Below are 22,036 nucleotides of genomic sequence, written 5' to 3' on the forward strand. Positions count from 1 at the left end.
AATTTACTTGGAGGACTGTTATATATCAAAAATGTGAAAAATATCAAATTTTAATAATTTGTCATAAAATTTCTATTATATTGTGAATTTCAAAAAATCAAAATTATTTGATATTAGAAGGACATTCTTCGTATTCAGAATGCGATTCGATATGTCTGATATGCTCTAATGTCCCACAATAAATACTGTCCAAACGTTCATACCTCATCCCTTAAGCTATACACATGTATATGACAAACGGTAGCGGTTCAAAAGTGACAAATTTGAATATTTCCTCCTTCAAGGATATTTCCGCTGTTGTTGCGGCCTCATTACAGCGTGACAGATGAACGCGGATAGACAGATGGACGCTCACTCCATTGTGTTCATTATCTGCGTGCTTCGAAAGTCAATGTAAATGTTTGTCACCTTTTAAAAGCTCTCTTTCTTATTAAAGTTGGGAATAGTGTAAGTATAGCCGTATCGAGCCGAATGAGGTATCAAAATGGGCTCTTCCAGAAATTTCTCACACTCCCCAGATGACAAAGTAAAAATCAATTTTTAATATGGGATTTCATGGAAGTGAATTGGCAAACTTATATGCGATTTCCTCAGCCACCCAAAACATAATAGTGGGATTTCTCAGCCAAAAATTCACGGTGTATATGGGAATTGTGATTTATATGCATTTACACCAAGAATTTATGGGAGTTCCCAATGGCTTACATTCCGATGTGCATCTGGACGGGAAATGAAGGACATTTCCTGATGGGGATTCCCAAGCAACATTGAGATGAAAAGTGTGTGAAATCCCAATGTCATCTTTTTTTTTGGGGGGTGGAAAATATTTTGGAATAGCCCAATTATACGCAGAACAGAATTCTCCATCTATCGAATACTTAATTTTGCAATTAGTTTTAGTGTATTTACGAAATAGCTTTTGTGTTCGGATACTTTATGTGCGCATTATACAAGTGTCCGTATACACAGACACCCCAACAATGTGAGCTGTTATCTTTATTATGTCGTGTACCAGTATGCATCGACAATATTTATAAATACGTATTTATAAATACGCACGTGACCACTGCCATAACTGCTTGTAGACAGTTTGTGAAGTGAACTTCTACACAGCGGGTTGTCTTCCTGTACATGTGAATGCAAACATGGCAAAGGCGGTAAACAGCACTAATTGTGCACTAATCGAGACTAATTGTGCAGCAATTTTGTTTTATTTTTGTTATATTTTGTTCAACTTTGTGATTTTACTGTAAACGTTTCCGTGGATAAATATTTTTTCTGTCGACAAATACTTTCAAAATGTTCTTTTCGATAACAGATTACAAATTCGGAATCCCCTCATTTGCAATAATTTTGTTATTCAATGAGCACTTAAATTTGATGAAATGTATCTAAAGACATGAAAGGCTTAATTCCTATCCTTTTTAATGGCACGAGGATTTGATCACGCTTGCTGTCTTGGTATGTCGTGCCTATGGGTCACGTGCATGTTTATAAATACGTATTTATAAATACGTATTTATAAATACGTATTTATAAATATAGTCGAATCATACTGTGTACGGTCTTGTCATATGTGACCGTACACCACGAATGAGCCGTTTAATGAGATACACGTAGCACCAAATTGAAATACCTATGAATATGACCTTCATGCCCATTTTACACTGTAACTCAGAATACAATTGAGGACATTTACGGCTCATTCGTGGTGTACGGTCACATATTTGTTAAAATTATTTTTAGATATCTCTCATTTAGTGAATCACCAATAGTGTCTTTACCGTTTGTTACATCACATCTAGTACAGTCACTCATATCATTTCGTATGTACTAACCTTTATTACACACGGCTGTTTGATGTATATAGAATTGGCTTCATTATTAACTAAATGCAAACTATAGATGGCGCTATTTATCCTAAATCATATTTCTTTATTTGCAAGGGTTAGGTGATTAATACCGCCATTAAAACAGCTGGAATGGGTCAAACAAGCAACAAGGAAATTTCATAAACATATTTTATTAAAACAATAAAAGGAGTTATTTGTATTAAAAGGTTGAAAGGGTAATTTCCAGTAACTAAATAGCGCCACCAATTTTGGCATTAATAGATACATTTTATATAATAAAAAGTTTCAAAAAATACTATAAAAGTGAATAATTTTGTAAAAGAGGGGTAATTAAGGTTGAGAACTACTCAAAAGCATCTGTATATTTTACCACGATATCTCTTTTAGCTGTTAAGCCTACAATTTGGTAACACATGATGTTTTGTTTGAAAATCTAAATAAAGGTCCCATCAAACAACCGTGTACATGGTGTTAGAATAATCGCCTTTATGCCTTTACAATGTGTTTATCAGGCCTGGCTAATTGGCAAAATATTTTTGTGCAGGTCCAAGTATACGTCAATCTACACATTGCTGAGGAAGTCCTCTGAAAATATTTTGGGTAAACATTTTTCGCAAAATATTTTTTCAACCCCAAATAAACATTCTGTTTAGAATGTTTTGTATCAAGTTTTCAAGAATGTTTTTGGAATGTTATTAAAACGTTTTTATACCTTTATATAACCCGACATTTAAACATTTTCTGTAAAACATTTTTGTTTGCTGAGCAGTAGATTATCAAAAAATGTTTTTTAAGGTTATGAAAACGTTTTATACTTTTAATATACCCTTTATATAACCCGACATTTAAACGTTTTCTGACAATCTTTTATAACCTTTTGCGAATGATGTCGAAAACGTTTTGTGTTTGCTGGGTTAGTAATGTATGAACCTGTGCAACATAATTTTTGCCAAATAGCATGTCTAGAGGGATGTTTTATTTTTGAAAGGACCATGATACAATACATTATTAAACATTAATATGTATAGCTCCCTCTCCAGTCCAGAACCATTGCGTCACATACGCATTTAATTGAAATTCTAAGGCTTTCGTTTTAAATTGGAACGGACACCTTTTAAAAAAAGGCATTTACTGTATGTGAACGCTATAACCTTATTTAACTTAGTGGTTATGAAACAAAGGCGATTAAACATGGACAAGACATTACGAAAAGTAAATTTTGCTTGCTATGTGAGTGTTTTTAAAGATGTATATTAATGGCTTTTGGAGAGTTTTTTCCGCAATAATCCGCAATTGTAGAGGCCGATTTGAAAACATGAGAAGGAAAAGATGAAGCAAGTGGTAGCAGAGAAGGAGGAGGAAGAGGGAGAAGAGAAGAAAATTTTTCCTTTTAAATTTCGCAAAATCTTCCACCTTTTACCACATCATTTGATATTATTTTCTGGGCAATTTGCTGTCAATTGATTTCACACCTTTTTTGGCAAATTTGACATGCAACCTTTAACAGCGCGAGCAGTTTGCTAATTATCAGTCTTCCTGTTTACCCATAGGGTTAATCAACCATTAGCGATTGTATAATAATAATAGGGTTCACCTGGGTTTTCAGCGTACACTACATGTATGCCTCCTAAGGTGCGAGGGATTCAATGAAAAAATACCGGTCGGTGAATGCATCAATTTAGCACAGGTTAAATTTAGGTAAAAGCAGCAATTTCTCGCATTTAGGATTATAAAATGAATACAATACACATATAAGTGTTTTGATTAGTGAGCAAATAAAATATATTTTACAGCTTAGGCAAATAAAAAAAAACATACCTGAGATAAAAATTATTTTTGAGGTGTAAGTCTTAATGGAGCCGACACTAGTTTCGAGACAGAATATGCCCCGAAAACCATGCATTTCTCACCTAATGGAACTTGAAATTTAATTCGAATTCCGCCTCAGCTGCGGTTTAAACTTTAATGCAGATGATGTAATGGGTTATTATTTATTCTATCAAATCCAGGTGAAGCTCTGTTCCGTTTTCTGTGCATTATTAGGCATATCAAAATACCATTCACATTTTGAATGCCTGGTGAGGATGTCTTGATGAACATGGAGTGTCCCTTAATTTTACAACTGGGATCTTGATCGATCGAGAACAAAAGCTATACCTCTAGTTTAGTTTATAACATCAGATCGTTTATCACGGCTGCACCAAAATATATGACCTTTTTATCATTAGATCCCGGCAGGTCCGTACGAGGGGGGGGGGGGTGGCCGCACATCCCCAAATTTGCAAAATTATACAAAAAGTCCAAAAATGTCATAATTTGCGAGCGTAGCGAGCAAAAAAATGATGTTTTTTATGCTTTTTTGGTCAAAAAATTCCAAATTTTTTGGAAGAAAGACCACTTTTCACAAAATCGCACACCCTTGGGAAAAAAAGTCCACTTTTTCAAAATCAGCACCCCCCCTGCATACGGGCCTGGTTTTGGATATTGTTTGGAACATCCATCAATAACTGGATTGTTTATCAATGATGCGTTTTTCCGTTGGCTAAACGTAGCATTTATCACGAAAACACCAACTTGTCAACTGGACACGTGTAAATCTCAGCCCACGATTTAGACCAATTTAAGGATATACCTGTACTATTACCTATATTAATCCTGAAAGCCTCAATCATACTAAAATTACGACACGAAAGGACGTATATATCAATCCTCTGGATATATTTTTAGTGTACCATCAAACCCAAGCGCCCACATTTTATATTATAAACACCAAAATTCACACGCTACTCAATCACAATAATCATCATGCATATTAACCCATCGACATTTTCCCACAAATACGTATTTACACACCCTTCACGCTTGCACAATCTAGCAGTTTCCTGCAATCACTCTTCACTTTCCCCAATGACTTTTTCCTGGAACGCTTTTACCCTGCTTTTTATTTGTACGTAAGATTTGACAATTTCGAGTTCGTCGTCATTCTTTTATGAATTGTGGAAGTATGGTTGTTTCGTGTGTCTATTATACTCACTGTGTTTTTCATTGTTAAACTAAGTAGCACTTTTATTGTTAAACTCTTAGCATGATTATATGTACGTGGATATTTGTATAAAACTCACAATACATGTTTAAAAGCTCTTTAAAAGCACCCAAAACATCATCAAACTTACACTAAAAATACGAAGCTATAATGGAATAGCAAGTGCATATCTATTGTTTGAGGTCATTTGATTGAAAGCTTGCCTGTCTACAGGGTGAGTCAAATTAAATTGTACCAATTGAACAAAAATCCCGAAAATACTTGGCAATATTATTAAATCAATTAATTAAAATTGCAGGATAAAATACACCAGTATGTTGTCTATTGAACAAGGCCAGGCAGTTTGTTGCCTGCGCAGGCAACATAGACTTAGGAGCACGTGTGGCCGAGTGGATAAGGCGCCCGACTCATAATCCATAGGTTGCGAGTTCGAGCCCCGCTCGTGCCAACGTGTTGTGTCCTTGGGCAAGGCACTTTATCGTCATTGCCTTCTGGGGGGGAGTGTGTTGTATAGTTGTTTGTTTCAATATTGCAATATTGGCGCTGATTAAGCTGCTGTCTGCAAATTGCATTGTGTCTGTTTAGGTGTGTTTAATGTACAATTCTAGCAATTTGACCTGCGGGTCACCATTTGAGTTTGAAATAAAACCTTCCCTTTACTCTTTAGACTTTGGTAACTCTTCCGAATTTTGCAGACTAAATTTGTTCATGGCGATTTTATAAACAAAATTCGGGGGTTATTTTACTATATATCACTGCTTTTTTTTAATCCAAGGTGTCAACGATTCCAAAAATAAATAAATACTCATATCTTTTTGACCCACCCTGTATTGTCTGAGGTCATTCGTTAAGCTTACAGGTTTTCAATGTAACAGAAGTATCGTACGTTAAACACGTAAAACCATTAACATGGACGTGCTATACTTTGTGCTTTTTATCATTAAGCGGGTACTACACCCATTGCATTTTTTTTGCATTTTTGCATTTTGTGAAGAAATGAGAAAAGAAATTGGACAAAGTGGTATGGAAAATGAAGGGCAAATCTTCTCGTTCAATTGGTGGCATCAGTATCAATGACGCGTACATGCTTCTAATGGTATAAGCCAAAAAGTGGTACATCACTGATGTTTTAAATTCACTTCATTTTGGAAAGCTTACTATCAATGGATTTCTTTAAAATTTTGGATATGTGTTGCTAACACATTAGGGAAATAATGTTGATATGTAAAATGGGAATAAGTGGTCCCTGATTTCTTTTATGACTTCATGAACTTGGTGCTTCACAACTATCAAAAAACGAACCGGTTAAAATGCTTCTATTTTCAATGTTGAGCTATATTTTGTATTTTGAACTTGCGACACTATTTCACTGAAACTTAATTAAGCCATAGGTAACAGGTTACCACAACCACACTACAGCAATGTTGAAAAGATTGTATTTTTGTCACCTATACCACCATATTAGGTAGTTTTCCGTAAGCTTCATTTTTGTGATTTTGGTAACTATTTTATATTTATTTGCCCAATCCATCTCAACTAGGCAATCTAAATTGTACTCACCATTTACATCCCAAGGTATTTTAGTATATCCACCTCAAACATTTCCATTATATATCCAGTAACAGACAAAATATCAAAATTGATGCCTCATTATGACATGTATGATATCACAGACTATCACATGTATTCAAAATTGATGCCTGAATTTGACCTGAACCAATTGACCTATAACCTGACCTTTGATGACCTTATAGCCTTTTTTAATCTCTTTTCCTAACAACATATTATAGAAGATACATACATGGTGTAGTATTAAATTGTCTGTGTGGAAGAGATTAGGCCTATTTAATTTATTCAGTGTTATAATCAGTGAGTACATTTCTATAGATAGTATAACAAAGGATTTAATGTATTCTATTCATGTATTCTACTTGGACATGTTCAATAGAATAAATTATGGTTTGTTATGAAACACACATCTCAGTTACTAGGTTACAGTAAACAAAAAATATGTAGGGCTAAAATGATTTCCTAAAATGGTTTAAATTCACTTTGTAGGTAGAGATATTTTATAAGTTTAGGACATGAGATGATGAACATATTTATGTAGTTCATAAATTTGCAAGAAAAAAAAGAAGAGGGGTACTGATGAAAATCAGGGTATTATTCCCCCTTAAGTGCAACACAAGGTTAGTCTACTAGAATGCATTCGATATTTTTGTTATATATTTCTTCTCAAATAACTATCTCAATGTTAAAAAAAACCTCAATATACAAATTTTGTAGATATACAGTATGTATGTCGCACAGCTATTATTACATATATCGTCCTAAGAAGTAAGAACTCTGTTGATGATTTTATACACTGTAAATAAGTATTGTACATATTTAACACATAGCAGCTATTGGTGTTTTTGTACTTTTTCAGAAAAAAAGTTTCATGCCTATTTCTTCTATATTTAAAAAATCCAAAATAAAATCAGCACTGTCCTTTTCGTTTTCAAGTTATCTCACTTGGAATTTTTATCGAAACCTATCCTAAACTCTTATTAATACCCCGTCCTAAACCCCTCTAAATGCTACCGTTTAGCTACACGACATGTTTAGACAATCTAAAGTTTAGAATTGAAACTTATATGTGTTTAACAGGTGTTTAGAAAGCGTTTAGAACATGTTGATGTGTTTAAGTCGTGATCTTCCCAGTGCCACTGTAAGACAGAAAAATATTGTCAGGTTTTTATTTTTGATTTGTGATGTTTAGGACTAGTGGTTTTCCTAAAATACGAAAGTTATAGGGAAAACGTACATTTTCAGTTATTCCTTAACACTTTAAAGTGTTCTAAAAGTGTGTATATCATGTATAATTATGTTTAAAAAGTGTTACAGCTGGACATTTAGAACCTAAACACATTAGATTTATACTATACTTGTTCATTCAATGAACAATCAAATGGACATCGATAGCATTCCAATGCTCATTTTAGATAACATACCGTAAAACCTCGTCTACAAGCATATATAATGTTTTTGATGAAAGCTAAATTAATACGATACATGCGTAAATATGCCAATATAATAGATTGGTCTTACAATAATACTTGTTTGTATATGTTTGGATCTGTAATTTATTTGCTCAAACTCCACAATGGCGCCTGGATTTATTTAGCTTTCATCAGAAGCAATATGCTTGTAGACGAGGTTTTACGGTATAATTGTACCATAGTCCGATCAAATCAGACCAAATTAGGCAAGCATGAACATGATGAAATTGAGCTGAGATAATAATAATAATAATGGAGGGTTCTTAGTAGGCGCGCAATCTTCAAAAGAACTCAAGGCGCACAAACAATAAAGACAAACAAGTTACATATGTGAATCCGGAAAAGCACGAAGAAAAAGATGAGTTTTAAGTTGCTTTTTGAACTGAGTAAGCGAATGCGTGTTACGGAGGCTGTTTGGAAGCGAGTTCCAAACAGCCGGGGCAGCGAAATGAAAGGAGCGTTCACCAGCCGATTTTAGATTTACACGAGGAGATTTCAATAATCTTTCAGTAGAAGATCGAAGTGATCGAGCTGGTTTGTACGTGCAGAGCGTAGCAGACAGATAAATTGGTAAAGTATCTTCAAAGTGCCGAAAAGCAAAAACAGCTAACTTATACTGAATCCGAAATTCTAATGGCAGCCAGTGAAGCTCATATATGACGGGGGTGATATGCTCATACTTCCTTTTCTTCATGATTAAACGGGCCGCGCAATTTTGTATTCTTTGAAGTCTGTTAAGTTGGTCAGTGGTGATACCAGTCAAGGACGAGTTACAGAAGTCAAGACGTGATGTAATAATTGAATTGACAAGACATGATGTAGCTTTATCAGACAGATAAGGCCGAATACACCCAATACGTCTTAAAGACAAAAATGATGAACGGCAAACTTCACTGATGTGACTGGACATGGATAACGTTTGATCCAATCTCACCCCAAGGTACTTAACAGACTCCTGTATTTTGATATCAGAATTCAAAATTGTGATGGAATTACTAGCAACCTGCTTAACACGCGAAGTGGTGCCCACAATCATAACCTCTGTCTTATCTGTGTTTAGCATTAGCTTATTGCTGTCCATCCAACATAAAATGTCACTGATACATTCCTGAATTGCGATCTTTGCGAGATATAATCAAATATAAGGAACAAAAAAAACACACACAAAAAAACCACAACTAGAGCGGTTCTCGGCTTTCGCGGTTCTCGGCAGTGTGGGTTGGTCCGTATGTGACGTTTCTGTTCAGAACCTTGTGTGACCCTCCCCCCCCCCAAGAAAAAAATCATCCGCCACCACTGGTTATAACAAGGGCCTTGTAAATGCAACTGGTGAGACAGAGCCTCGAATGACGTTTGTGTTTTCAGTCTGATTTCAGTTCCCTAACAGGTACAAAGTTTATCATTAGGCCTACCAAGTATTGTATGTCCAATAATCTCTTATGTATGACATGGATCTTTACCACGATTGTGCAAGCCAAAAAAATATCATTTCAATACCCCAAACATGCGTTAAAAAAAGACCATGTTTTACACATGCAACCTCAAGTTTAGACATATAATTTAATTTTCCTAAACCCTCATGCACGGGAAAAATCATGCCGCCACCATTGGTTATGACAAGGGCCTTTTAGGGTGCACACCAGTAAATAACCCCACTGACTTTCTGTACAGACAGGGGCCGGGAAAACAACTCAGTTCTTCAAAACTTCCCTTTCTGCAAGCAGAAGGTCAGATGACGACATCCATTGTAAAAATTAATATATGGATTTCAGGATTTTTTTCCAGAAATATTGTAAAAAGTTCAACCTATAACCCATACAGCTAACGCCACCTCACAAACAGCTTGGTGTTTCTGAAATGTAACACATTTTGAAAGTCGTCATAAAAAGTCGGATCCTGCTAAATTTACACAGACAATCTAATTTACAGGCCTAAATGATGATTAAATATGAATCAGGGCCTAATAGTTGCCTTTTAAGCCTTTTCTAATGTATTACATTAAGTCATATTGCACATTTCCTCGTTTCAAATACTGTTTTTTTCCCTTCCAGGGTGTAGCTAGACTTCTCCGTACTCCACTTGCCAATTGTGCTTCTGGCTATTACATTTAAGCTTAAAACTCTGATTATTATTTGTGCACAATTGATAGATTTTCACATCTAATCTTTTCAGTCACCGCACGCCCTCTGTTTGTTAGCTTCCCAAGTGGACTACTGACTTTGGATTGCGGATAACTTTTTAACACGGGATTCTATGGAGAGTTAGGCCAATTTCTGGCCTAACTAAAATTGGTCATGATGTAATGCATCTTTAAATGAATCTGGCTTGTGATTGGTCCCCCAGATATCGTTATTGATTGAACAAATTCATCAGGATCGGTAGAGTAAACTAGTAAACCAGAGTTCGTAGTATCTGATCCAAGAAAATGCACTTACTGTGTACGTTTCAACAACCACTGTTGTCTTTGTCAACACTTGATGAGGAGTGACTGCAATCTACTGACAACCAACGCTAGAGGGATATGTAAAATCAGGCGGTTTTTGGCGATTTTAGCCATTAAGCCCCCCCCCACCGCATAAATCTGAAAGCCCCTCTGAGCCCCCTCCTGGAGACGCTATTGCAAAATCAATGGAGAGAAACTATACTACCTTGTTTCTTAATAAAATGTAACGGGGTAGCCTACATCAGGCAACTATGAGAGCCAAAAAGGCCTCAAATTGAGCAAAGAAAGACATTAATTTTCACGTGCATTTCAACCAAGACGCTTCATTAGTGGTGTTCGCCCTTAATGTCATATTATCATGACCGTTTTATTTTGTTTTATGTTAAGGGCTGGGGTATGAACGTTTGGACAGTATTTATTGTGGGACATTAGAGCACATCAGACATATCGAATTGCATTCTGAATACTAAGAATGTCCTGATATCAAATAATTTTGATTTTTTGAAATTCACAATGTAATACACATTTTATGACAAATCATTAAAAATTGATATTGTTGATATATAACAGTCCTCGAAGTAAATTTTATAAATTCAATGATACATTCTTTAAGTATATGTAGCTGGGAGGAAAGGCCGACGATCAATTGAAAATTTTGACCTTTCGTATTGAAGATATGGATTCCCCCCCCAAAAAAAAAAATAGGTCTTTTTGGGAAATAAAATCCATATCTTCAATATGAAAGGTCAAAATTTTCAATTGATCGTCGGCTTTTTCCTCCCAGCTACATACACTTTAAGAATATGTCATTAGATTTATAAAATTTACTTCGAGGACTGTTATATATCAAAATTTGACAAATATCAAATTTTAATAATTTGTCATAAAATTTGCATTATATCGTGAATTTCAAAAAATGAAAATTATTTGATATGAGAAAGACATTCTTCGTATTCAGAATGCAATTCGATATGTCTGATGTGCTCTCATTTCCACAAAAATACTGTCGAAACGCTCAAAACGCTCATTCCAGATCCCTTAAGTATATGTCATATTACATGTTTCACACATTTGTACGATTTTAAATAATTCTTTATCATGTTTATAGGACATGCTCTGTTATATTTTTATATCCTCTTTTCATTCTTGAAAAGATAGATCATGCTTTTTATTTCACCCATTGGGTATTTCGTTATTAATTTGTGTTTATATGGCGATTTCAAGTGGGATAATAACTCCTGGATGACGTAAGCATAATGTTGATAGATTTAAATATCATTATAAATAGGCACTTAATAATAATGATATTGAAATAAATTGATAAATAGATAAATTAATAGATAAATAAATAAAAGATTATAAGCATAGATGAATAATAAATAAATGATAAACTAGGAGTAAATTGCAAACATTAAATATCTTAGAGCAAATGAGCATTTAATAAGTTTTTGCGACAAATATTTTGCCCCTTCTTGTACGTTTTATCATTATTTTATCTTTTACTAATTTTTTTTGGGACATGCTCGCTTATTTATTTTTTATGTGTTCCTCTTATCATTTGTGAAGTATTTCTTTATTTTTGTTGTAGTACAAGTGATCACTGAGTATGTTTAACTGTGGAAATATCGGTAGATGAGGTGTTTTTTATTTCACCCTTGAGTATTATTTATAAGTGTATCAACATACATTTCACATGTCATGATTTTTCATTGTTTTATTTTAAAGCAATTCTTTATTGGGGTGCATGCTCTCATATATTAGGTGTGTTTTTTTCATGTTCCTCTTGTCATTCTTGATAGATGGCTGTTTATTTATGTCGCGTGTTAAGTATTTTTTTAATTTTTGGTCGAAGTGTATAATTATCATCACATGCTGTACGCTGTTTATTTATTTCGCCCTCATTTTCTTTACTTTTGTTTTTAGATCTTTAGTTCTTTATTTTTGTTTATGTGAATATCATCCGAAAAGTAGGCCTTCTGCACATTATGATTTTTCCTTGCTTTATTTAACTCTTTACTGGGGTGCATGCTCTCTGCTGGTTTTTTCATGTTCCTCTTATCATTATTGACAAGATAGCACCTGCTGTACGCTGTTTATTTATTTCGCCCTAAATTATTTCTTTACTTTTGTTTTTAGATTTTGAAGTTGATATCATGATATCACACGCTATGTTTTATACCAACCGCATTGTCTGGTTAAAGACCGTTCTTGTTTTAAATCCTGAATACAATGTCAACATTCAGTTCGTTCACCTCACAATGCGGTGCGATGTTATATAACTGTATATATTGCAGGGTTGCCAAACCCGCGATGTAATAGGCCTAGGTCAATAGGATGAGTTTTGAAGATTTTCCTCGCGACAATTTCCTGTCCTATAGACACCAATTGATGGTTAAGAAAAATATTGCATGACTTCTCAACATTGGCTTACGCGACTTCTGGTAGTTTTTTATCTCATAGAAACCAACGGTTGATAAAAAAAATATTGGGCGACTTTTCAATGATTTGATCCGCGGTTTGCCCTCATTTGTTTGGCAACCGTGGTCTGTGTTAAGTGAATATATTTCGGTAAGAAAATAATTATCATAGACCATGTAGACAGAACGGACAATAGTCATAGGCGCTCTCCTCCATTTTGAGAAATATACTTTTACACACACACTACATTTATAATTAAAATGATCAGCCTTAAAGTTTTACCTTTTAGTGGGTTAAGCCAAACCTAAGTGGATGAAATATAAATCAACACTTCTGGCACTGATTGGTTTCCGTAGTTGTTATATGGAATACGAGCTGTCTGTAGCTACAAAATTGTCTGCAAATCGGCTTTTGCCGGGCCGCTCTTTTTCGGCGTTTTTCTCATTAAATTAGGGTCCCGTTCAAATAAAAAATAAACTGGTGTCTAGATGTAATCACAGTTAACACACCAGGAAAATTATAGAATATACAACAACCTAGTTACACCTGTAGACTGCGAACAAACATGCACCTGGCCAGACCTGGCCGTAAAACAAAGTGTTCTCCCTACGGATACCCTTAAGGGTCACACAACAATAGAAAACATATGAAAATGGACCCAATAAAAGTATGCCAGTCAGTGATGGTAGTAGTCAATTGTCAGACTTTAGTCTGAGTAAATCAGATTCTTTCACATATGTGATGTGATCAAACCAAACAAAGGTGTGTTGATCAATTAGTGGGTTTTTAGCCGGTTCGCCGGTTCGCCGTTGGACAAGTTTAGAACTGTCAAGCACTCTTAAAGAGTAGCTCTGGTTTCTTCAGGACAAAGTACCTAAGAATGAGACGACATGTAGGCCGCCCATTGCCTACTGATGGCTCTGAAAAGAGCCGTTCAATGAAGACTGCCCCTTATCAACAGAAAACAAGCAGACCTCGCCTATCTGCAAAATTGAACGGTTTAGTGGCTCTGAAAAAAGCCGTGAAGACTGCTCCTTGTCAACAAAAAACAAGAAGGCAGTCTTCAGTGAACGGTTATGATGATACCAACTGCTAGGTCTAACCGTGTCTTTCTCCGGTGATATGCAACTATAGTGACTTCAGAATGATATCTTGCTGCGTCAGAGGCTCTCTCGCTTCATTTAATGTAATTGTCGTTCTAATACTTCATTATAGATTAAACTCAAACAACCAGCTTCAGTTTGTAAATGAAGACCCGAGCGCAAGAAGACCGTAAGTCCACTTGGCCCCACAACATGTATACACTCAAGTTGCGTATAGTTTCGTATATTTCGGTTTTATACATGTTCAGGGGCCAAAACAAATCTGTCACAACCTTTCATGATGTTTTCACCCTGGAACATGTATTAAACATTATAAAACCCTAAGGTACTATACGTAACTTTAGTGTATACATGTTGAGGGACCAGGTGGACTTACGGTCTTCTTGCGTTCAGGTCTTCAAATGTTTACCATGGAACATTAAGTATCCAAGAAGTAGTATTAAATACGTGTATTTCTATCTCTTTTTACTATTTTTGCATTATTTCAGGTATGCAAATGTTGTCAGGAAAGAAATATGCAAACGAGGACAGTGTGGCTTACTGAGTGTAGAGACCAAAGAAGTGATGTTCTTATACCAAACTTTATCCACCCAGTAGACATATCAGAACCATCCGCATGTCGATGTGAACACTGCACAATCTGACAATAGGTTACCGGGAGATTGGAATCAACAGTTAGCTTATGCGATTAAAATACTCTATTAAAAATAACAGTCATGTGATACCAATGGGCGCTGACATTACAGTGTCCAGACAGGAAGTATTCAACTTTATCCACCCAGTAGACATATCAGAACCATCCGCATGTCGATGTGAACTCTGTACAATCTGACAATAGGTTACCGGGAGATTGGAATCAACAGTTAGCTTAGGCGATTTAAAAATACTCTATTAAAAATAACAGTCATGTGATACCAATGGGCGCTGACATTACAGCGTCCAGACAGGAAGTATTGTCACAATCTGACAATAGGTTACCGGGAGATTGGAATCAACAGTTAGCTTAGGCGATTTAAAAATACTCTATTAAAACTAACAGTCATGTGATACCAATGGGCGCTGACATTACAGCGTCCAGACAGGAAGTATTGTCACAATCTGACAATAGGTTACCGGGAGATTGGAATCAACAGTTAGCTTAGGCGATTAAAACTACTCTATTAAAAATAACAGTCATGTGATACCAATGGGCGCTGACATTACACCGTCCAGACAGGAAGTATTCAAAGCGACCGTCGACATTTTAAGTGTGGTATTCATGAAAATGCCGCAAGCATTACCAAATTTTGCAGCAAAATGTTGACTTTTTTGTGCAACTTTGTAATGTTGTTTATTTTCCTCGTCGGTAAATATTTAAAATTCAGTTCTAGATAACATATAAAAATCAGAATACTGAATAATAATAACTTATAAAGTATCTATGACCGCTGATATTTGGCTGACAAAATCCTATTGGTTTGTTTAAAGTGATCCATCACTACCTTCTTATGGCGTCACTCATGGGTCACGTGCGATTATTTTAATTTTAACCACCAAAGCCTACTGCGCATGGGCAATATGAGTCACCCGCCTATGTATTAGATAAATGTTGATAAACAGAATATTATTAGAAATGATGGGCATGTTGTTCAGGACTGGTGAGATGTTAGTTGGTTTTACCATCTAATATTGAGCCAGTCCTGAAAATCACGTTCATTAATTCCAGCAGTGGTCTGTCTTTAACCGTTTATAATACATGTACATATATAATGAGCAAAATTACATCGTTCGCGTCAAAATATATAAATATAATAGTTCAAAAAGAAATTGAATGCCAAATCACTAACCCAAATATTTTAATGAAAGTAACAGAATAAGTAGGTTATATGTGTGCCATATTGCAAGTACTATTATTACATACATTGTTGTTTTATATTTTTAATATTTTTTTTCAAACACGGTTAGATCATTCGGAGACACCCTGTATATCTCGCTCAGTCTTCGAGTCTAGATAGGACCAAATACCGTAAAACACCGTCTACAAGCATATAGTGTGCTTCTGATCAAAGCTACATTAATCCAGTCGCCATTATGGAGTTTGAGCAAATAAATTACGGATCCAAGCATAATACAAACAAGTATTATTTTAAGACCGATCTATTGTATTGGTATATTAACGCTTGCTTCGAATTAATTAAGCTTTTATAAAAAACACTATTTATGCTTGTAGACGGGGTTTTACGGTAGTGCGAAACACAAAGAGAATTGGGATAATTAGAATTTGCGCTTTTAAACCGTGTTGTACATGTATCAATTAAGCAAATACTAGTCTGCTACGTGTCTAGGAAGTGTCATAATGTGTTTGTTTGTTGAAAAGCTAATAAATAAATAAAGAATTGTAAATAAATAAAGACAATAGCAAATTTCTATTCTATACGTGAAGTGCTCTACGCAATAACCGAACCCAAGAAGCGACAATGGTTTTACTCTATAACCTAAATCGATTAGATCGCCCTCTTTAGTCATTATATGCAAAAGGACTGGTATAGTTATATGTGACTCGTCAGTATGTGATAATCACGACAATAATATTATGGACAATGTTAAATAGCATCGCAATATTCGGTTTTCACATACCGTAAAACCTCGTCCGTAAGCATATAAGGTGTTTTTGATCAATGCTAAATTAATATGAAACACTAGTAAATATGCCAATGCAATAGATTGGTCTTACAACAGTACTTGTTTGCATAATGCTTGTAGCGGTAATTTATTCGCCTCCACAATTAATTTAAATTACAGGATAAAATACACCAGTATGTTGTCTAATGTGCAGTCCGGTCCGACTGCCTGCCCCCAAAACTCCACACTTTTATAACTTTGTCGATGGATGGCGCCTGGATTAATTTAGCTTTCAACAAAAGCACTCTCTATGCTTGTAGACGAGGTTTTACGGTATTCATTATCAACATCGTAAATATCTAATATTATCAATGAGGTAGAACCAAGGAGTACCGACTCCGTTATGTTTGCGTGAGGGTAAATAGTGTACCGCCGAATCATTTCGCTACGCGCCCGGCAAACTTTGAGTGTGTTGTAATTTGCGTTTTGCGTGTAACGCGTTGCGTCTAAGCACTGAGTGCGCAAAACTTTGTGACGCTCAAACTACATATTTATCTTTCGATTTTGGGATCTTGCCAAAAAAAGGCCGGAGAAACACCGTTTGCCCTCTATCGGTGATAAAACAAAATGGCGGATTTACCATAGCGTTATACACACGGGACAATTTCAAGTTGGTACTCTTTGGGGTTTTATCTTTTTGTATAATTTATTATATTATAGTAATTGATTCCATATGCAATCTTGTATAGTAATGTAAATATGTACAGTGGCGTACATATCTTGTACATAATCAATTAGATGGCACATCATCGGGAATAAACTGTACATAATTATTATGGTATTATTTGTGTATTGGATTTCTTATTTTTTATTACATGTATATACATTACATTGTTTTGCATAATTTTATTTATTTTAAACACTTTAATAAACTGGACCCATTGTTTCTCACAATATGATAGCATTATATACAATCATGTGGGGACTGCCCCCTGTGGAACATCTTGCACTCTAGAATGTAGGTCGCCTGAATTTTGTAAATGTTTAAGCCTCTTTTACCACTTTTGATCCCTAAAATTGTGGCCGGGAGAATACGATCGGCGTGAGTTCGAGCCTTAATACCCCTTAAAGGAAACCTTACCAGCTTCAGCTTACCACACATTGTATATTGCAACCCTACAGACTTTTAACCTACCACCTACATGTGAATATTTACATCAATTGAAAGCCACATGTAGAAGCTGAAAATATAATTGAATATATGAATACAAAAGCCACCTAAGTCCATGGGAAGTGATTTTGAGAGAAAACCCTGTGTATCATTTTAATTCCTTCAGTTAGATTTACCTGGTCAATATGGTAATTTTTACGTGCAAATGAGTGGATTAACCTGTATTAGGTATGACGATTAGCATTTCAGGGACTTCGTGGGGTTCATTTTAAATTTTGGACTTAGGTGGTTTTTTGAATCATATACAAAGACAACAATGTTAGAATGAGATTACCACTAGTAAGATAATACAAAATAAAGCGCACAGGTATGTATAATATTGATAAGCATTCTGCCATGTAATATAAACCACACACTTTCTTTTATTAAACCCATTTTTTTTTTTTTTTTTCACTCTCTAGCAATGAATGTGTTACAAGTGGACTTTTATACATACTGGATTTTAATCAATGTGTTACAAGACTCAAATCATGGAATTGGGTGATTCTTTCATACATGCTATTTTTCACATGCTCAATAGACACAGAGGATGAATTTGAGTTGTTCTTTCATACATATGACAGGCCTATGTAAAGCAACACTTTCCCATGCTTAACTCAATTTGGTTTAAGTATGGACTTAGGTGGCTTTTGTATTCATATATTCAATTATAAGATTAAAGTAGAACAATTAAACCCACGCAAAGTGCTACATTTGAAAGGCTAGAGACGAAGAAAGCTTGATTCCTGCACAGGACTATTTTAATCTGGCATTTCCGTCAGGACTATTATTTGATCTGGGATTAGAGCTACTTTATGGTGATTTCTATTGTCTCAAGTCGTAATCCTAGCACACTGGGTGGGTTATAAAGCTCTTTGCTGTCGTATAATGTTTATCACTTAAATTGTCTACAAAATATTTAAATTTCTAAACAGGACAGTTTCTGTTTCCGTATTCATTTCCGTTTTCCTATGCCATTGTTATTTTGAAGTGTTAGCCGCCTAGGTGTGACCAATCTTTTATTCTAGCCTTTAGTCACTTACTAATAACTTGAAGCAAGTGAATATTCGTATTCGTTTCCGTAAGTTATTTCAATTGCTTCATTTACTTGTGTGTACTTACACCTAGGCGGGACTTGCTCGCGAAAATAGTCACACAAAAAACACCCCCCCCCCCCAACATATAACAGTGAGAGGGGGAGAAGGGTAACGGGGAACTTTGCAGAATAGAGACTTGAAATACAACAACCAAATAATTCAGATATCCACATAATTCAAAAGATGACACAAGTGAGAGTTGGGGAGGGGGAGAGACAGAAAGACTAGAAAGAGAAGAAAGCGAGAGGAGAGAGGAGAAGGGGGGGGTGTCTTTTATATATCACATTAATATAGACCAGAGTGACATCAAATTTGTGTTCAGGCCTAGACATTGATAAGGTTGCTGTATTTCATCACCCGTTTTACACGTAGACAATAGAATGATGAAAGTTTACAACAATATACAACATAACATCGATTTTTAAGCGGCTTTAATCCACCCAATTGGGCAGTCACAACACCGGTTTGGTGCGCCGGGGACCCAGTCATGGCCGACTAAATTCTGACCATAACTTGGATCGTGAGATTCGTCTATAGAACACGGATAACCTCTATAGACTTACGAAAACTGAAAAGATAAAAAGACCCAGGGTAGTCCCTTCAATATCAAAGCAGAGATTTCCAAGGAGACCTTATAGCACATAACAATATATCATTGTTTCACCTATAATTACATAATACTGTAATAATAAAGAGCAAGGTTTGGGCAGGGGGCGTATCAAGCGGGTGGACATGTTGGACGAAGTCCAGGGGCCCAGACGAATCCGAGGAAAGGTTTGAAAATGAGGGACTTTCGTAAAATTCTTATATTTCACGAACGGTGTTGTCAATTGTCAAGTATGTGATAGCTGATTTATTCCTTAACCACACCAGTTATTTAGTTATGTTTAGTTATGGCGTTAAAATACCTAAACGATTAGTTTCCGACTATATAGTTCTTACAGTTAAGTCCCTACACTCCCTATGGAATACATGACAAAAGAGAAAAGAAATTCTGGAGAAAATATTGATATTTGATGACCAAATCCAGGAGCCATCTAAGAAGCCATGTTTGGTATAGAATAAAGATTTCAAATCTGGAATATCTCAGAAAGTTACTTTTACAACTTTATACTCATGTTGTGAGAGCAGGTTATTATGAGCCCCCTCCGTAATGTAGAACTTATAAATCATATTTCTACGACCACCTCTCGGGTCGATTTAAGAGAGAACTACTATCCAGTTAGCATCCTGGACAACCGATTCTTTTGTTATGCAAGGCTCACTCAGTCATTTAATGAGGCAATACAAACGATCGAACTTGGTGTTGAAATGAGCTAAATTTTTAGTTTCACCTTTTCGATGTAAAATTAATTTTCTCGGCCAAATGAAAAGCAATCATTTTCATTTTTTCAGTAAATGTCAGGAAAAATTGTAGTGCTTGATACTGTATTTTTTTTCAAATTCTAGTGTTAAACTTAGGCGTGAAATTTAGTCATTTAGGGTAAGATTTTCGATTTTGATAGGCTTAAACTCTGCCCGCGAGCCTTTTTTTGGATCAACCTTTTAGCTTTTCAAAGTAAGATAGTTCGCTAATGAAGGATTTTTCCCAACTTTCTAACGCACATCACCGTGAGCGATATATCATAGTTTTGTCAGAATTTGCGTTTTCATTTCACCATTTTTACTGCCGGCTGACCATTTTTCAAAATCAACGCGTGAAATCTAAGGCTAATACTAGCATTGTGGATCGATATCCCTGGGTTTAATAGGAATACCGGCATGGCTACAGTGTTGCTAGAACTTCAATATAGCAAAGAAATTCCCAGGCCTATAGCGCTCCTACTGATCATGTTTAACCAGAACACTCAATTGGGGATTTGGGCTACCAAATCGCTGGTCGGGCAATTTGCTTTCAATGGAAAATTGACCTGGATAAACAACAAAGGAAATATCGACTATTTCTGCTGGTTGCTCTCGAGATAAAAGTACTGACTTTGACATTTTCGGAGCATGAAGGGAAAAAGGGTAAAATAAAAACCGAAATTCTGACAAAACTATAACATATAGACCCACACGATGTGCCCTACAGGGGTGGGAAATATCTTTCTTTAGCAAACTATATTAGTTTGAGACGCTAAAACATGAATTCCGTAAAAAGCTCGCGGGCGAATTCAAGGCCTATAAAAATCAAAAATATCACACTAAAAGACACAATTTGATGCTTAATTTTAACACCAGGATTTAAAAAAAATGTATATCCAAGCACCAAGTTTTTAACTGACATTACTGAAGAAAAAAAAATTATTGCTTTATATTTGACCGAGAAAACTAATTTCATAACAAAAAGGTGTATCACTGAATTGTGCTGATATTAACATGTATCGATCGACTTTCAGCGCGACTAAGCATTTCTAAAGAATCGGTTGTCCAGGTGGCTGACTGTATCTCTGTTAAGACCAACCAACGGTCCGAATCACTCTTCCGAGTTATATTGTTATATAACTGGATTGGGCTATTCCATTCGAAATCCACACACCCCTGTGGAAGATATTGGAAATATCTGATTTGTTAATTATTTTGAAACCCATACTTCCCCTGTATTATGATTTTACCTATATCTTCCACAACTGGAATGAGTATTTCAAATGGAAGTTACTCAGCTGTCTATTGTATTCAAAACTCATACTCCCTCTGTGGAAGACTTCAGCTAAATCTTCCACAGGGATAGTGTGGAATTTAAATGGAATAGCCCATTACTGCCATGTCAGCAGAAATATTGATATGAAACTTGCAATGTCAGCATGGCAGTATTACAAGTTTAATCAACTTAATACTTTAATAATTAACGTACCATCTAGTGCCAGGGTGTAACTTGTTTACAAAATCGCGAACATTCATCCTTCAAAACAAGTTATATAAATGACAATTTTATGAATAGGGGAGAGCGAAGAGTATTCGCCCTGGGGGCAGGTTCGTCCAACACCTGTTTCTCAGTACTACAGCCATATCGGGGAATTTGGTGATGGCAAAATTAGGGTGAACTCACCCTAATAAAAAAAACCCGGTAATCTTATCATTACACATTAACATTACTTTTCTGTTCAAAGCCATGTTATAACATTAGATTAGTATTTATTTTCCATAAAATGTTAGCCGAATAAGTGAGGTAAAGCAAAGAAAATTGGAATTTACTACTAGCGCCAATGCATGTTACTCCTATGGTTGTAATACAGTACGATCCTCAG

General features: G+C 35.5%; 1 protein-coding gene across 1 annotated transcript in view; it reads left to right on the forward strand.

Moving 5' to 3' along the window:
• LOC140162690 (partner of bursicon-like) overlaps positions 1 to 17,328 on the forward strand; it is a 77,345-nt gene extending 60,017 nt beyond the window's left edge. The window contains exon 4 of the mRNA XM_072185962.1: positions 14,390 to 17,328. Coding sequence (XP_072042063.1) covers positions 14,390 to 14,545 — 156 coding nt within the window. The 3' untranslated portion in view covers positions 14,546 to 17,328. The remainder of the gene's footprint in view (positions 1 to 14,389) is intronic.
• The last annotated feature ends 4,708 nt before the right edge of the window (positions 17,329 to 22,036 follow it).

The sequence above is a fragment of the Amphiura filiformis genome, chromosome 10 (genome assembly GCF_039555335.1).
Source record: "Amphiura filiformis chromosome 10, Afil_fr2py, whole genome shotgun sequence".
Lineage (NCBI taxonomy): Eukaryota > Metazoa > Echinodermata > Ophiuroidea > Amphilepidida > Amphiuridae > Amphiura > Amphiura filiformis.